We start from the raw sequence: 17,209 nt of genomic DNA, 5'->3' as shown, positions 1-17,209 counted from the left end.
TCCATTAACTTGCACACAGAAAATCTCTGGTTGACAAAGCAAACTGCAAGCCACCTTTTCTATTTGGCCGTGACACAGCAGCAGAGTGAAACATGAATCATATTAATAGCACTTAGTGACTTTTCAGTATTTTGGCTTCATTAATGTCCGTCAAGTTGTCTTGAGGTGTTTCTAGTTGAAAATGTACAAGTCATTTCCAGTGGTAGTGGGAAATAAATTTTACAAGAATTAGATTTTTGCTGGGTTATTTCCCAGTTTTCTTTTTTCCAAGTCATCTTTCTTGGTTTGTCTGTATTTCACCCTCTGTTTTGTGTTATCATAATCCCCCTGACACGTGGCTCCAGCTCTTCTCAGCACTGACTGATGTTTATTAGTGGTGAATTCAGTCTGGTCTTTCTCCTGTCTCGACTCCTGCGCTGTTGTCGCCCACAGCGTTGGAAATGGGCTTACCACACTCAAGTCTCTGGAGATAATGGCCAATTATAGCAGATGCAGTACAGGTTATAGTTGTCAAAAGAATTGGCCAGCAGGGACCATGGCAGCAGCAGCAAGGTGTATGGGGGGGGGTTGAATGCAGTCATTAACCTGTTAACACCTGCAGCATCATTTCTCTGGCGCTTTAAAATCTTTAAACAGTTTGAGGTAACAGTAAGTACAACTCGGTGTTACAGAAGTAGCTCAGGTATAGTCGGGCCTGCATACCTGCTGTTTACTATTCACTGTTCTACTACTGTCTGTTTTCATTGTTGACATGTTTCATAAGTATGTCATCTCTGACATGTTGAAATACTCAAAGTAGTAAAAGTGCTGTGCCCCCATGGCTACTGGCGCCCACCTTTTGCTGAAGTGTCACCATGATGAGTGATCCTGAATCATTACCAGCTGTGGCGGCATTGTAGTGTGACAGACCCTGCACTCTGTCATCTCCCTGTGAAGGAGGGGGGCAAAAGGAAAGCTTTGTTGGGGGGGGGGGGGTTTTATTGTTGTTGCTCTGCTGTTGGTGCAAGTGTATTTTTGCTAATTCCCCATTATGAAATTGCTGTTGTTTTTATTTTTGCTGTGAGGCAGGAGCAGCTTTTTTAAATGTCATCGTTATGAGAAGTGACAAGAGTTCTACGCTATATTCAGCCCTATTTCTTTCACAGTTGAGCGGTGTGAACTGACCGTGAAAGAGATTAGCTTTGGTGAGAGGTGCTGATTTATGCTTTTCTGTCGAGGTGTTTTCTTCGTCTCCCCACAAAGGCCGCTGGCATTGAAATTGATGTATTACATTGAATAGGACTCTTATAGTGTCTCTACCTGGAAGCATCATACATTTTCATGTTGTGTCAGGCATTTGTTATACCCTGTGTTTTGTAAATTTGTATAGCTACTGAAAAGGACTCTATATCCAATGTAATGGCATATCTGTCACTAGGGAGGCTAAGGTTTACCCTGGAAGTGGCTTTGTAAGAAGTAAATACTTACAGAAAGAAAGGTTACTGTTACTGGGTTTTGTTTTTTCCTTCAACGTGCTCCTTGTTTTCACTATTAAACATTTCTGGGGTACATTTGATGGAGCTTATGAGTCTATACATGTAGGTGCCAAAACATGCTGATGTGGCAGTGCACAGCTGTGAATTGGACGGTGCAAAAACACTGCACGGTGGTTTATATTAGAGCGGTCATGTGAAGGCACGGTGTGCCATGGTGGCCTTGAAAAATGACGATCACATTGCATTCATTCAATAGTTGGGCCGGGGGGGCGGGGGTCATGTCATCCACAGCAAACCCAGCGTGGTCTTGTCCAGGCACACACACACAAGCACGTTCTTGATGGGCTACTTTTTAACATAAACCCAGTTTTTCTGTTTACACCAAGTTCATCATACTAAAATATAAAACATTTGCCACTGTGATAACTTCCCAGAGTTGTTTGCTCCTGTCTGTGTCTATTACAAACTACTCTGCTGTATTTTGGCATTCACTAAGCTTCAAACACAAAGTCTGTTCGTCCAGCAGGACTTCCCGGATAGAGTTTCATTGTCTCATTGATTCATGAAGCAACACACCCACACCGACGTGGCCTCTTGTGTTGTTTTAACACAAGACCAATCTCTGTGTGAATGCAATCTGAATGTGACTTCCACTTTTCTATTTTCTGAGCTGAATGTTTTGAGAGAAAGCAGCATTAGTGTGGTGTGCACTGTGATCTGAGAAGGCAGCGGTTAGGGACTGCTTAATATATTCATGCTTTTATTTTACACTTTAACCCATAAATCTCCTTCATGGGTGAGGGTACACTATCTTTCTGAGGTTGGGATTTGTTGTAAAACTTTCACAGTATCATGAATTTGAATGAATGGGAGTGAAGGATGTCCATGAGGAAGGAATTGCTAAACTCATGTTGGTACTTTTGTAATCAATATAAATATGTTGGGCAGAGAACTGATCTGAGAACAACTTTCACCAGCACTGGGGGGGGGTTCTTGTTAGTCTGTAGCCAGATTTCACAGAGCCTTGATTGGATCTATATCTGGTCCTGTTCTGTTCTGCGCCAACACCCCATCCACCCCCCAAACCCCAGGTCCCCCCCCCATCTTCATTCAGCCAATCAAATATGCCTTCACCACTGGGCTTATGACCCACACCAGTTGCTATAGCAACGTGGGCCTGCCTCCTTGAGAACATCTCATGCATGTTAAGTGGTTCTCAGATATTTGCTTGTCTCTCTGTCTTGCACTCACTCTTAAGTAGACACACAGACAGGATGAAGTGACTCAGCAGTTAACATGAGGTTTTGTTTTACTGCCTCTGAAGCAACACACACAACTACATCATCTAACCTCGTGTGTGTGTGTGTGTGTGTCTAAGCATGAGTGACTAGAGTTAAATGATGAATATCGAGTCACTGAATGTATTTCTTATGACAAAAATGGCCATAAAAAGTGCTGTTCTCTGACAAAACAGTATAAGGGTCTTTGTGCCTCAGCATTGTGAAAGCTGTGGCATCAGTCATTAGGTTTTTGGGTTGTCTGTCCTTCTGTTCGTCATGTTCTCATGAGCACGATATCTCAGGAACGCCTTGAGAGAATTTCTTCAGATGTGGGACAAACATCCACATAGACTTGAGGATGAACTCATTACATTTTAGTGATCAGTGGTGAAAGTCACTGTGACCTTGTTGCATAAAGGTTTAATGTTCTAACTCGGCTTCAGTTCATTAACTTTAGTTATTTGAGGATCTGTGGGTTATCCCAGGTAAAGGTTCTGAACCAGCTCTACTAATCCTTTATCCACACACCACCTGCAGCGTAAGGCTGAATGTTTTGAAATGCATGAAGTAGAGACACTGCCCGCTTAACAGCTGCACAGCCGTCTGCATTCCTGTTACACATTTAAACTCCTCTACCAGCAGGGTGTGTATTTGTGTTTGTAAGTGAATGTGTGAACAGCTGTTTAAGGACAACATTTTGCTTAGTAGAAGAAAAGACATTAGTTCTGTCTTGTGTTGTTTAATGTAAATAGTCATCTCCCACTTCTCTGTACTCTTTAATGCTGTGTTTCAAGGCATTTGGGACTGATATGTGTTGCATCAGCTGTGCTGCAAAATCACAGTTCAAGACACCAGAAAGACTGGGCAAGCACAAGGGCATTATTTGTATAATTAATTGTTCTATTTTGGCCATAACGATTTATTTTAAAACTGGCATTTATTTAATAGGATTGTTTGTTTTCATTCATGGCATTCAAGTACATGGAACTGCACTGAGAAAACGGGCAAGAGAAATGCAAAGTAAATACATTTGGCAGCTTCTGTCCTCCAAAATTGAGAAATAGTTCAGGGAACTTGCTACAAATTATTCATAGCCTTCTGTTGAAGCTGTTACATCTTGTGTGTGTGTGTGTGTGTGTGTGTGTGTGTTAGAAAGTCGGTGCCAGTATGTCGACAAAATGAAGAAAGCTGAGAGGAAAGCCAATGAACATGAGGATTATTTAGTTGTTGGTCGATAATATGTCAGGCAGGCTCACACACACACACACACACTTAGACGCAGGCACACACCCTTCTCTTGTTCCGTTCTGTACAGCTAAGGATTGACAAGAGAACTGATCCAGATAAGGCTGCTTTCTGTCCCTTTGGAGAGAGAATATCAGATGATTAAAAGAACACGGGTCCATGTTGTGGTAAAAACAAGATATTTATAACAGTGTGTGAAATACAGAGTATTGATTTTAACATCTCTAGCAGTGGAGATAGCAGGTGGGGCAGTGGTGAGATCACATAAGAACCATACTTCATCATCTCTTGTGCTCTGTCAGTCGTCTGACTTGACTTCAATCCACTTACTTTGCTGCAGTTTGTCATTGCCTATTATCAGTGAGTTATAAATGAGTGCTGATTACCAGACTGAATTGCATGTGATTGGAGGAACAGTGTCATTTCACGGTGCATATAGTGTCTAGCATCAACCACTTGATTATTTTCAGTTGCAGCTGACTCTGATGTGAAGTGTTTTAGTGCGAATTAAAACCACTTGGCATGATGAGATAAATCATTAACACTAATGTTTCCTCTTGGCTGTTTTCAACAGGATTTCTAGTCAGAACCTTGGGCATTTTATGGATGTCCCTGTCTTTGCATTGTTTACCTTTACTGGCTTTTTGTTTGTTTAGATCTCTCCTCTTTACACTGCATCTGTGACCCTGAAATAGACTTTGTACAAAAGTACAAAACAGCCAGGATGCGGCTGTATGTACTGCATACTGTACACCGTGAGTGCAGAAAACCCAGCAACTCTTATTGTTTATAGCAGGGATGAGATTTAGTGTGCTCGTGTGCAGTCATCTAAATGAATGGTCGGAAGTTAAATGAAAGCAGTTGTCTTTATTCATCTGTTTAAATTGGTGTCGGTGAGACTTGCAAGCACCCTGTGATTGATGTCCTTGAATTCAAGGAGTTCGTATACCATTCGTTCTAGTAATTTATGTCCAGTCTTCCCATTTCTTTGTCATGTCTCATGTCAGCATCTAAATTACATTTTGCACATTAGAAGTTTGCTATAAAATGTTTGGGCTGCTTTAGCCTGTTTTATTTTTTACAGGGTTTGCTTTGTGAGATTAGGTCAGTCATTTTTTTGTGTTACATTCCCACTTGCATTCAAGATACAGAAAAACATATTCAGGTTACATCAAACTATTTTAAAAAGCAGGTCAATCTGTCATATTTATTGTTGCATTTTGCAAATTGAACAAGTTTCTCCATTCTGTTCCATGAGCCGTGAGGATAATTGCTCTCACCACAGATATGTGCAACCATGTCAGATGAATGAGGTTGTTGGTTCTGTGTTTGTGCAGCTGCAACATCTAATTATGTAAATGCAAGCAGGTCATATCCCAGCCATTTAGGACCCCCTTTAGCCTCTGTGGGGTCTGCTTTTTGAGTATTATTATCAACCAACTATACACCACAGACCTAAAAAATAAAGCCAGTGCTTTTAATGACTAATCCTGTGTTCCCTTTTTTTTTTTTTTTTCTTGCCATGTTTTCAGATGACAGGCTGACTGTGTGGGAACAGTGAGCCACACAGATGACTGTGTGAGTGTGTAGTTAAGCTGGTGAAACGGAGGGCTCCCCTGCCCTCTGCTATTCCTCAGTACAAACACTGTGTGGAAGACAGCATTTAAATACACACTCTCTTAGCCTGCCCCCTACTGTTGCCCAGACCTAGTTTCAAACACACATGTATACACTCACACACACACTGTGGAAAATACAGCCCCAAAAGACTTAGTAGGTGATCAGAACTGGACTGGAACTGAGCTGCGAGTTAAATGAGTGTTGGATGATTTTTTTATGCCCATCTTCCTCATTTAAAATCCAAATAAGCTGTTTGGAGATCGAGGTGGGCAGAGGACTTTGTGGATCATACTGCCTCTGGTGGTTAAGTGCAGCATTGCTCCATTTCTGTTCTTTGCTCTCATTAGCATATGGACAGGTCACTAGCTAATGTTATAATTAACATTGCTGTCAATGAGAATTTACCTACATTGTCAGCTCTGGCTGCAAAGCATTTTGGGATTGTTTCATTCATTTATGACACCTTGATTTTTTTCACAACTCTAGGCATATTTGCTAAAACTTATATTTTTTATCAGCTTTGGTCAAACAGACACTTTTTTTAAACGATGGGAAACACCTTGACTAAGTCATAACATGTCTCCAATTACAAAGTTTAAAAGGTCATACTTTAAAGTTTTTGAGCTGATCTTACTCTTTATCTGCAGTGAACATACAAAATCAAACTGTGTTAAAAGTCTTATCATGGCACTGAAACAGTTTGTCAACAACAAATCTCCCTGTGTCCCCCAGTATTTTGGTGTTGTAGTTCCCAAAGTGACCAGTTGGTGTCCTCCTCTCCCCATTTCCACCTCCATAGCCTGATCCACCAGAGGGAAAGATTGTACTGTTTCTCTCTGCTTTCGATTACATTTTACAGTTATGGCACTTTGGACACTGAGCCGTCAAATATCACACAGTGTTACATGTATAATAGTGTTGAAACAGTGCAGATCAGTTAGTTTTTCTGGTTTAATCATTACTTTTAAATGGCCACTTCTTTATTTCATTAATAACTTGACCTCTCACCATTAATGTTGTAATGAGGTTTCTGTTTATGTGCATAACTGGTGCACAGACTGTAAACATAGCTGCATCAGAGTGTTGTACTCTTATTAATGGTTGTTACTGACTCACTTGTTTTGAAATGCATGTTTTTGTCTTGTTCTCTGTTGTTTTCCACCAGGAGCTGAAGAGAGTTAAGTGCGAACACGTTGAATTCAGTTCGCCTTCCAGACCATCCTTCCCAGCCTAGCTGCCTTGTTCTTTTGTCTTTGGACCTAAATCACACTTGGACCTGAAGAAGTACATCAACACAGCTACTCACCCCACCGCCTCCCCAGCCGACCAGGATGATCACCTCAGAGCTCCCTGTCCTGCAGTGAGTGAAATGTTTTCTTTTTGGGCAAATAACCTACATAAATTATGATTTTTCATTGGTTAATCTATCTGTCCAGTATTGACCCTCATCTGAGTATTTAATTTGCTCTATAGATTAATAAAAGCTTTAAATGCATATGAGTCATGTGTTTTGCCCTTTCAGGGACTCGTCGAATGAATCTGGGGCAACAGACGCAGTGAGCTTAACTATGAGCATGAGTGAGATGGAGGATCCAGAGGCAAAAGGGAAGAAGAAGAGAGGAAGGCCCGGAAAACAACCCCTGGTAAGAGTCTTAAAGGAAATTCATAAGAAAAGGCAGACTAACAGTTTAACTCTTTGTGTGTGACTGTGTTTTTGATATGCATGTGTGCAACTGTGCACATGCAAGTATGTCAAAAGAGGCGAGGAAACTGGCTCTTAGTGCGTTCTTTAATTTTTCCTGTGTAATTGATGTCACCCACAGACAACCAATAAGAAACCTCGCAGGTCTCCAACAGACAAGACCCTGAGCGTGCCCAGAGGACGAGGGAAAGCCAACGGCGTGGCTCAACATAATGGAGATGGTGGAGACCCTGTCACTCTGTTTGAAGTGGTCAAACTGGGCAAGAGTGCCATGCAGGTGGGTGTGCATGATTGTGTTTATCACTGTTAGAAGATAAAGTATATCTCTCAAGATGATGTCTTTTAAAAGTCTGTGTTAGGCTGTGTTTAACAATACTTCTAATTAATCAAACCATTACACTGCACCTGTAGTAGGGTTTATAATGATGAATGATGGGATGTGACACCTCTCACCTGCTGTTTGAAGGCTGTTTTCTTTCCTGTGTAGCAGGTTAGAATTTGTGAAGATTTTCCACCTTGTAAAATTCTCACTGTTGTGATTGTGTGTGTTTCTTTTGGTGTGTGTGTGTGTGAACAGTCTGTGGTTGATGAGTGGATTGAATCATACAAACAAGACAGGGACTTGGCACTGCTGGACCTCATCAATTTTTTTATCCAATGCTCGGGGTGCAAAGGTAAGACAATTTCAGCCAATCAGCAACTCGGTGTAGACACAGTAATCATTTTACAGAAATAACAACTCTGGTTTCATTTTTGTTTTTTAACCAGGTACTGTAAGAATCGAGATGTTCAGGAACATGCAGAATGCGGAGATCATCCGTAAGATGACTGAGGAGTTCGATGAGGTAAACATCTTCCTCTGACAGAGAGAGCAAATAATGTTCAAGTAAAAATAATGTCATGTGTAATGTCCTGTTTGGCGGCATTTATTAACTATGTAAATATATCGCCTTTCTGAAGAAACTGTGTGCACAGTGTGTGTTCTTCTCAGGTTGTGGTAGGAATAATCCTGCATAGGACTGATGAATGCTTCAGAGTTCCTTTTCTTTCATGCCTTATTTTTTCAGACCGCTGAAATCAGTTCATTTTTATGTCTAATGGATCATTTTAAGTTAGAACAGGAACTATAGAAAAGGGGATATTTGACGGTGCAGTGTGACTTCAAACCACACGTTTAAAGATGCACTTTACTCTGACATGTCAGTTTTCTTTTTTCACCTTAACAAACAAATAGCAGTGGTTGAACAGATGAAAGGGTCTCTGGTCTAATCCCAACCAGAAAATCTTAGCAAGCAGCCCAAATGAGAAACAGTGTTCATTTGCAAGAAAGGTTTACTCCAGATCATTTTGATAGAAGAGGATACAATGGCTCTAATCACTGTTTCTGTCAACAGGACAGTGGAGATTATCCTCTGACCATGCCAGGGCCTATGTGGAAGAAGTTCCGCTACAACTTCTGTGAGTTTATCAGCGTTTTGATCCGCCAGTGTCAGTACAGCATCATCTACGATGAGTACATGATGGACACGGTGATCTCCCTCCTCACCGGGCTGTCTGACTCTCAAGTGCGAGCCTTCAGACACACCTCCACATTAGCAGGTAATGGAACCAGGTTTAGAGGTTTTTATCATTACAACAAAACTTTTATTTGTAGAGTCCTTTGCTAAACAGTAATTGAGTAACAAGATGTAGAAAAATATAACATAAGAAACACATTTCCCTAGAAGGAAAGTCTGAAGCATTAGTCATACCTAGGTGTTTTTTGTCTCTGCTCAGCGATGAAGCTGATGACGGCACTGGTGAATGTGGCACTGAACTTGAGCATTCACCAGGACAACACCCAGAGACAGTACGAGGCTGAGAGGAACAAGATGGCAGGCAAACGAGCCAACGAGAAGCTGGAACTGCTGCTCCAGAAGAGAAAGGAGGTTGGGTGATGTTTGATGTGGCTATTCAAATTTGATTTGTGTGGTGATGTGTCCACATAGTAATATTAGGATATTGGTTCATCATCAACAATGAGAGCATAGTTAAAAGTGTGATCTTGTTAAATATGCTAAAATTCCCCAACATGTTCCCTAAAATCCTGAATGCTAATAAGTGGGAATATTAGCTGCGACCACTTTTATTTTAGCTGGAGTCCCGTAGCACTGCTTTACTATACTCTGTATCAAAATATCTGCAGCATTGCAGGCTTGCCTGTGACCTCTTGGTTTTCTGTTTGCAGCTTCAGGAAAACCAAGATGAAATAGAGAATATGATGAACTCCATCTTCAAGGGAATCTTTGTGCATCGCTACAGGTAAACTTTCCACTGTCCATTTTCTTGTGATCTTTGTTATTAGCCGTTTTTAGGAGATTACGTCAATCAGTGGTTTGAGTGGTGCTTGACATCAGCCTGCTGCTTACCCACCAGTTTACCCTTTACGAAATATCTTTTTCACTGGTGTAAAAAGGTAACCCTGTGCCTTCAGGGATGGTGACCACAAACAATTAATAATTAATGGTCTAACACCACATATTTTTGATTTTGATCATTGTTGTCTCTGCACTTCCCAGGGATGCAATTGCAGAAATCCGAGCCATCTGTATTGAGGAGATTGGAGTGTGGATGAAGATGTACAGTGACGCCTTTCTTAATGACAGTTACCTGAAATACGTTGGCTGGACACTACATGACAGGGTGAGCCCCCAGTCAAAACAACCACCTGCCTGTTTTGTTGGAAATTGCTGAGTCTTCCCTTATATTTATTCAAGACTTGGTTTGAGTTTTGTTGATATTTTGCTATGTCATTGCACAAACTATCCCTCCCTTTTTCAGCAAGGAGAGGTGCGTCTAAAGTGCCTTAAGGCTCTGCAGAATCTGTACACAAACCGAGAACTGTTTCCCAAGCTTGAGCTTTTCACCAACCGCTTCAAGGTAACCCCCGTGAGAATGAACATATCAGTTATGACTCTTTTAAGAACAGTATGACTACGCTAAGCTTAGATTTGATCTTTTAGGATTTTGCCTATTTATTCCACTTTTTCTCGGTTCATTGTATCATTTTGACAGGACCGTATAGTGTCAATGACACTGGATAAGGAGTATGATGTGGCTGTGGAGGCCATTCGACTGGTCACACTCATCCTGCAGTGAGTAACTTGGATACTTTTTCTAGTTTTTTCACATGCATAATAATGAAACTCTCCTGTGTTACTGTCCTTACTGTGTATAGATTCATTGCGTATAATCACAGAACTGTCAGGACTTTAAAAGTTTCAGCCACTAGTCATCATTGCATCATCATCATCATCATCACAGTCAGGCTCATTGGCCATATTCCCTTAGGTTTTCAGCTTGAACAGACATTTAAACTTGGTCTCACTGTTAAAAAGCAGCAGTTTGGATCCTTTCTTATTCTTCTTGGATTTTTACTGATGAACTACTGTGATTGAGTGTAACTCGCATTGATTATCTATTGCAGGGGCAGCGAAGATGCCTTGTCCAATGAGGACTGTGAGAATGTGTACCATCTGGTCTATTCTGCCCATCGGCCAGTGGCTGTCGCTGCTGGAGAATTCCTGCACAGGAAGTGAGTCCATCCTCGGATCTTTGGTCATATATCCTTCTGTATAAGTCGACAAATGATGTCGAGCACTACTTTTCAGTTGCATAGTCTGTTTTATATTGTTTATGGGTTTTCAGAGTTTAACTGTTCTGACGTCTCTTATTTGCTATTTAATAATGGTGTGTGTGTTTGTTCCTTGTGTTTCTGTCTTCTTGCCTACCTCTCTGCCTCCGTCAGATTGTTCAGTCGCCATGACCCACAGGCAGAAGAAGCACTGGCTAAGCGCAGAGGGAGGAGCAGTCCCAACGGAAATCTGATCCGCATGCTGGTGCTCTTCTTTTTGGAGAGTGAGGTAGCACTTACACATGATGGAGGTTTATGCATACAATTTACACCATACACATGGCAAATTAAACTTCCTGTGGATGTACCGTATACGTAATGTTTAATGTTTAAAAAAGAACATGTCTGCTATGTGTCCCATGCTTGGGTAAAATAGCGTAAAACACTTGTACTATACAAATTACGTTATGTCACGTGTTTGAGTTGGATCATATTGGGTACAAATGTCAGCTTAACAAAGTGCCCAGTTCCCCACCATGTTTGTTGTAGTCTTAGATTGATGATTTTCAGTCAGTGACTCTAACACATATGTACTGTTTTTCTTTCTGTGTATGTTTGTGAACGTGTGTGTGTGTGTGTGTGTGCGCTAGCTTCATGAGCATGCAGCCTACCTTGTGGACTCGCTATGGGAAAGCTCTCAGGAGCTGCTGAAAGACTGGGAGTGTATGACTGAACTTCTACTGGAGGAGCCTGTGCAAGGAGAAGAGGGTAAGACACACACACACACACACACACACACACACACACACACACACACACACACACACACACACACACTGTTCTTGTTCTCTTTTATGTAGTTGGCTTTAGACACAACATCACAGCTGAAAGAAACACCTACATGAGATGATACAATAGACTGTCTCTCTCTTTTACTGACTCCCTGTGTGTTTCTCTGTCTTCTCACTTTATCTGTCTCTTTCTCTCTTCTTCTTTTCCGACTGTCTCTGCAGTCTTTTCAGACAGGCAGGAGAGTGCGCTGATAGAGCTGACAGTGTGCACCATCCGACAGGCAGCAGAGGCACACCCACCTGTCGGCAGAGGAACTGGCAAACGGGTAAATCAAGTACACACACGACACACTATAACCACTCCTTTAGCATCATTTGGAGTTATAGTATATGTCAGTTAAGCAGAAGATGAGACGGATGTGAAGAGACACCAGGTAAATATACCTGCCAACCGGAGCCTTGAGCGTTGTTGAGATCTGCTGTTCATGTTCTGTAAGTGACCTTGTATGAATGTCTGCTCAGAAGTGCAACACTGGATCTCAGTAAGCGCACAGTGTTTGAGCCTGTATAATATTTAAATGTGACACCATGAGTTCAAATCTGGCCAGGCCACGACGCGTTTTTCCATGTCCTTTGTTATTTTACCTTTCCATTCTGTTTACTAAAACAATTCATGTAGAATTAAAGAAACAGCTGGCAGTACATGGATTGTGGAGTTATCAGTCCAGAGAATGCATCAAATTTCAGGCTAACCTCAAACTCAGAGATATAGATGTTTAGTATTGTTATGTTAAGGGCTATATTGAGAAGTCATTGTGGAATAAAACAAAAGTCTAGAGAAGTCTAATATATAAAGACAACAAAGCACAAACAGTTGTTCATCCACTTTAGCGAGGCTTGAAATCCTTTGAAGGTTTATGGCTAGTAAAAAAAAAAAGACTTTCCTACATGCAAATAACTCCTGTAGTCACAGAGGACAGGACAGCACAGTCTTTGTCTTGCTTATTTTTATGTCCCCGCTACACCTAACCCACAGTTTTGTGTCTGTCTGTCTAGGTGCTGACAGCAAAGGAGAGGAAGACCCAGATAGACGATAAGAACAAACTGACGGAGCACTTCATCATGGCTCTGCCAATGTTGTTGTCCAAGGTAAGACTTTCCCAAGATCCAGCCTGCAGCCTGCACAGGGCAGGAAACACACTGATTAATGAATGGGCTGGGCAAATGACTGAGGTGTTAATGATGTAGTCAAGAGAAGTGGTATTGAATATTTGTCACTCTGGACAAATGTGCTGCCCAGATACTTAGAAATTAAAATGTAATTGGCCGTTTCCCAAATGAAGAAACGCAAACAAATCATCAGTTGGTGACCGATGGGTCTTCTCTTCCTCTCTATTTGTCTTTGTTCTGTGTGCTACAAGTGTTGTTCACATAATTTATGTCCCTTTATCTCACAGTACCAGGCTGACTCTGAGAAGGTAGCCAACCTGCTGCAGATCCCTCAGTACTTTGACCTGGATGTGTACAGCGCCGGGCGCATGGAGAAGCACTTGGACGCCTTGCTGAAGCAGATCCGGCTCGTGGTCGAGAAGCACATAGAGTCGGACGTGCTCGAAGCCTGCAGCAAGACCTATAGCATCCTCTGCTCTGAAGAGTACACCATCATGAACCGTGTGGACATCGCCCGCTCCCAGCTCATTGACGAGATGACCGATCGGTTTGCACACTCGGTCGAAGAGCTGCTGCAGGAGGTACGATGAGAGCAGCAGGTGTGGGTATGAAAGGGATAAACGAAAGTAGATGTGTGGGTGTGTTTGTGATCTATAATACCTGTGACATGGCTTTGAAATTCAGTCTCAAGCTGTGCAGGAAGTTGTGTTGAGGATTAGATTTATGCAAAGCTGAGGTGTCCCAAAAAATATTTATCTAAACTTCATAGATTAACCAAAACTCCACACATGCTATTCATTGTGTTTATTTTGTACATTTAATGAGCAGCAATAAAGTGAGTCTTGGTGTACAAACAGATGTTTGTTATGTTGCAGGCTGAGGAGGCCGATGATGATGATATTTACAATGTTTTATCTACACTCAAGAGACTCACAGCCTTCCACAAGTAAGTGTCTCTCTTTACTTACTTCAGTCTGTTGAAACTAAGACTCTTTCATTATTTTCTGATTGTTTTCTCATTTAATTGATTCATCCTCCAAAATGTCAAAAATAGAGAAAATGTCCAATGTAATTGGCTTTTACCGTTACTTTCGTCAGCGTAAACTGTCAGTGTATAGTGTTTACAGTAACTTTGTGCTAACTAGTTAGCTACATTACAAAGTGTTACATCAATACTTAGCAAGCTGTTAAGATAAACAAAGTACACCAGTGCCATATGTATCAGCTGTGTAGTGCTCGTTGAGTTCCGTCAGATGAATTGACTCTGTTAAATCGAACGTGTTTTCCTTGTGTTTCTTGTCTCAGTGCCCATGACCTGACACGGTGGGATTTGTTTGGGAACTGTTACCGGCTGCTGAAGGCTGGCATCGAGCAGGGCTCCATGCCAGAGCAGATAGCCGTCCAGGCCCTGCAGTGCTCCCACTACTCCATCCTCTGGCAGCTAGTCAAGATCACAGAGGGGTCTCCCAGCAAGGTGCAGGGCTTGTCTCACTGATAGAGCTGTAACACCAGACTCAGATGGCAGGTCTATCTTTCAGAGGCTCAGAGTTGAGGCTGCTCTCTCTGAGCATCAGTGGCCCAGAGGGACAGGAGCTTATCTGTATTTCTGCAGAGTGTGGCATCTTGGATATAAAAAGCCATCTCATTATTGGACAGGATGCTTTCCTCTATCCAGGGGCTTACCCCTAGTGTTTCTCATTTAACATTTTAACACTGCACAGAAGCTTTGAAGCAAAGAAGCACTTTGACCCACATTAGCTTAAAGATTCCCCATGTGCACCTGTTATATGTCACTTCTGTTTACTGTCTTGCTGATAAATACTGTAGATATAACAGTATGTCATTTTATAGTGTTTTTAGTCATTTGTTTGCAGATGGTGATAAATTAGAAAGGCATCAGCCATAACATTAATATTTGAATTATGCAAAATAATTGCATCCCCTGTGCTGACATGACAGCGCATCAAGGATAAAATATCAAAGTGTCACAGTGTGAGCCCAGACTCCACCAGCAACAACGCAGTCTGTCTTCATTCTTCTGCCTCAGGGAAGTTAGTTAATGAAAATCACATTTATTGCTACAGTTAGCATGGCTGATACTGCTGTTGATACTGATTTCAGTTAAAAATGCTCATTATTTGTGACACTTGGCTAATAATATGTGTATGTTTGGTGTGTTTACAGGATGACCTCTTGGCTCTCAGGAGAGTGGTGAAGTCTTTCCTTGCCGTTTGCCAGCAGTGCCTGTCCAACGTCAACACACCAGTCAAAGAGCAGGTATAACACGCACAGCTGATGTGGCCAGCTCCCATTTTCACTGTAAAGAACGTGTAACACTGTCTGTAGAAACCATGTTAAAAGTGGAAACTGTGTGCTCTTGTCATTACAAGATGATAAAAATGTCTGTTATGTTAATGACAGCTTGGCATATGAAGCTAATTCTAGAGAAAACAGAAAACTGCGGGGCTCACAACATTATTCCATATACCTTTTGAATAGCTAACAATTTCTGTCAAAGCATAACATTTTATTTGTGCCTCTTGCTCAGGCGTTCATGCTTCTCTGTGACCTGCTGATGATCTTCAGTCACCAGCTAATTTCTGGTGGCAGGGAGGGTCTCCAGCCGCTGGTCTTTAACCCAGACAGCACTCTGCAGAACGAGCTGCTCAACTTTGTCCTGGACCACGTCTTCATCGACCAGGATGATGAGAGTCAAAGCATGGGTGAGACAGAGAGAGAATCACTTTTACAGGGCACTCTGTTGTGAGGAATTAGGACAATTTGAGAGGGTAAATGGGTTTCAGAGATTTTTGTCACATGTAGTTATTAATGATTAAAATATTATTTATTCCTCTTCTTCTTTGTCATTTCTCTCCACTTGTATTTTTGTAGAGGGAGACGAGGAGGACGAGGCCAATAAGATTGAGGCTCTCCACAAGAGGCGAAACCTGATCGCAGCTTTCTGCAAACTCATCATCTACGATATTGTAGACATGCCCGCTGCTGCTGACATCTTCAAACACTACATGAAGGTGTGTGTCCTGCTGTGCGTAACCTAAAACATGACATGATCAGCATAATGGGATTAGGTAATATGAAAGCCAGATATTGGAAAACATAGTCAGCAGGTCATGGGGTTAAAGAGAGGACCTATAATAGAAATCACATATATTAAAAGTATATAGAAATGTTATTAATGAAAATCTGTAGATGACATATGAAACTGAATATGCTGAATTGTCCCATCTTGCATATTTTTGTTTGTTTTCTCTGCCTCAGTATTATAATGATTATGGCGACATCATTAAAGAGACTCTCAGTAAAACCAGGCAGACAGACAAAATCCTCTGCGCCAAGACACTCATTCTCAGTCTGCAGCAGGTGAGACACTGGCACACACAGTCCATACAGGCTATACACACAGCTGCCGGGGTTGTACTGTAAGTTACAACACTCACTCTTGACGTGCGATTCCTATGAATGTTGCAGCTGTTCAACGAGCTGCTGCAGGATCAGGGTCCCAACCTGGACCGGACATCATCTCACGTGAGCGGCATCAAGGAGCTGGCCCGCCGCTTCGCTCTAACCTTCGGCCTGGATCAGATCAAGACCAGAGAGGCTGTAGCCACCCTGCACAAGTAAGACTATGAATGTTCTGGTCTCTTGAGTATGCTGGAATGTAATCAGAGAGGGAGGAGGTTAATGGTAGTTAAATGCCCTCCAATGCTGCATCTCAGGTTCCAAAATGAGATGAAGAGAAAGGCTGAGAGAAATAAAATTCTTAGTGAAGAATGGCCCCAGAATAGAAATAAACCTTTTACAGTTTTCTTTCAAATCAGGTGCTTCATTGACAGTAAATACACTTCTTCGCTCTTGGTGTCTGTTACTCTGTGTTGCTTTTTTCCACCCACTGTTTGTTTTTCTGTTTCTACCTTTGTCTTAATTTTTAACTTGCTGTCTCGCTCATTCTGTCTTTCTGATGCATTAGGGATGGAATAGAGTTTGCATTTAAATACCAGAATCCTCGGGGACCAGAGTTTCCTCCTGTCAATCTGGCCTTCCTGGAGGTTTTGAGTGAGTTCTCCTCCAAACTAATCCGTCAAGACAAAAAGACTGTGTAAGTATTCCCTTTCCCCTTTTTATTTTTTTCGCTGTAAAGTTAAACATAAACTCATCTGTCACTTAAAGCTTTCATAATACAATTTGGAAACAAATGAATTATGTTAAAATGCTGCATGTGTCCTCAGCCATTCGTACCTGGAGAAGTTCATGTCTGAGTCGATGTCAGAGCGTCGGGAAGATGTGTGGCTGCC

At 41.7% G+C, this 17,209-nt stretch overlaps 1 protein-coding gene across 4 annotated transcripts in view; it reads left to right on the top strand.

Annotated features, from left to right (window-relative positions):
- stag1a (STAG1 cohesin complex component a) overlaps positions 1 to 17,209 on the top strand; it is a 34,901-nt gene that overhangs the window by 15,354 nt on the left and 2,338 nt on the right. For all 4 annotated transcript variants that reach the window (XM_020616655.1, XM_020616654.1, XM_020616653.1 and 1 more), the window contains exons 2-27: positions 6,786 to 6,980; positions 7,143 to 7,263; positions 7,444 to 7,599; positions 7,900 to 7,996; positions 8,091 to 8,167; positions 8,717 to 8,921; positions 9,099 to 9,250; positions 9,550 to 9,623; positions 9,881 to 10,004; positions 10,143 to 10,241; positions 10,377 to 10,456; positions 10,789 to 10,896; positions 11,110 to 11,224; positions 11,586 to 11,703; positions 11,949 to 12,052; positions 12,783 to 12,875; positions 13,184 to 13,477; positions 13,772 to 13,842; positions 14,202 to 14,370; positions 15,081 to 15,173; positions 15,445 to 15,619; positions 15,789 to 15,928; positions 16,176 to 16,277; positions 16,386 to 16,534; positions 16,885 to 17,013; positions 17,144 to 17,198. In XM_020616655.1, the coding sequence (XP_020472311.1) occupies positions 6,952 to 6,980; positions 7,143 to 7,263; positions 7,444 to 7,599; positions 7,900 to 7,996; positions 8,091 to 8,167; positions 8,717 to 8,921; positions 9,099 to 9,250; positions 9,550 to 9,623; positions 9,881 to 10,004; positions 10,143 to 10,241; positions 10,377 to 10,456; positions 10,789 to 10,896; positions 11,110 to 11,224; positions 11,586 to 11,703; positions 11,949 to 12,052; positions 12,783 to 12,875; positions 13,184 to 13,477; positions 13,772 to 13,842; positions 14,202 to 14,370; positions 15,081 to 15,173; positions 15,445 to 15,619; positions 15,789 to 15,928; positions 16,176 to 16,277; positions 16,386 to 16,534; positions 16,885 to 17,013; positions 17,144 to 17,198 (3,129 nt within the window). In that variant the 5' untranslated portion in view covers positions 6,786 to 6,951. The remainder of the gene's footprint in view (positions 1 to 6,785; positions 6,981 to 7,142; positions 7,264 to 7,443; positions 7,600 to 7,899; positions 7,997 to 8,090; positions 8,168 to 8,716; positions 8,922 to 9,098; positions 9,251 to 9,549; positions 9,624 to 9,880; positions 10,005 to 10,142; positions 10,242 to 10,376; positions 10,457 to 10,788; positions 10,897 to 11,109; positions 11,225 to 11,585; positions 11,704 to 11,948; positions 12,053 to 12,782; positions 12,876 to 13,183; positions 13,478 to 13,771; positions 13,843 to 14,201; positions 14,371 to 15,080; positions 15,174 to 15,444; positions 15,620 to 15,788; positions 15,929 to 16,175; positions 16,278 to 16,385; positions 16,535 to 16,884; positions 17,014 to 17,143; positions 17,199 to 17,209) is intronic.

This window comes from Monopterus albus, unplaced genomic scaffold (assembly GCF_001952655.1).
Source record: "Monopterus albus unplaced genomic scaffold, M_albus_1.0 scaffold176.1, whole genome shotgun sequence".
Taxonomy (NCBI): domain Eukaryota; kingdom Metazoa; phylum Chordata; class Actinopteri; order Synbranchiformes; family Synbranchidae; genus Monopterus; species Monopterus albus.
Note: the sequence above shows the minus strand (reverse complement) of the source record. Positions and strands in the feature narration are given on the sequence as shown.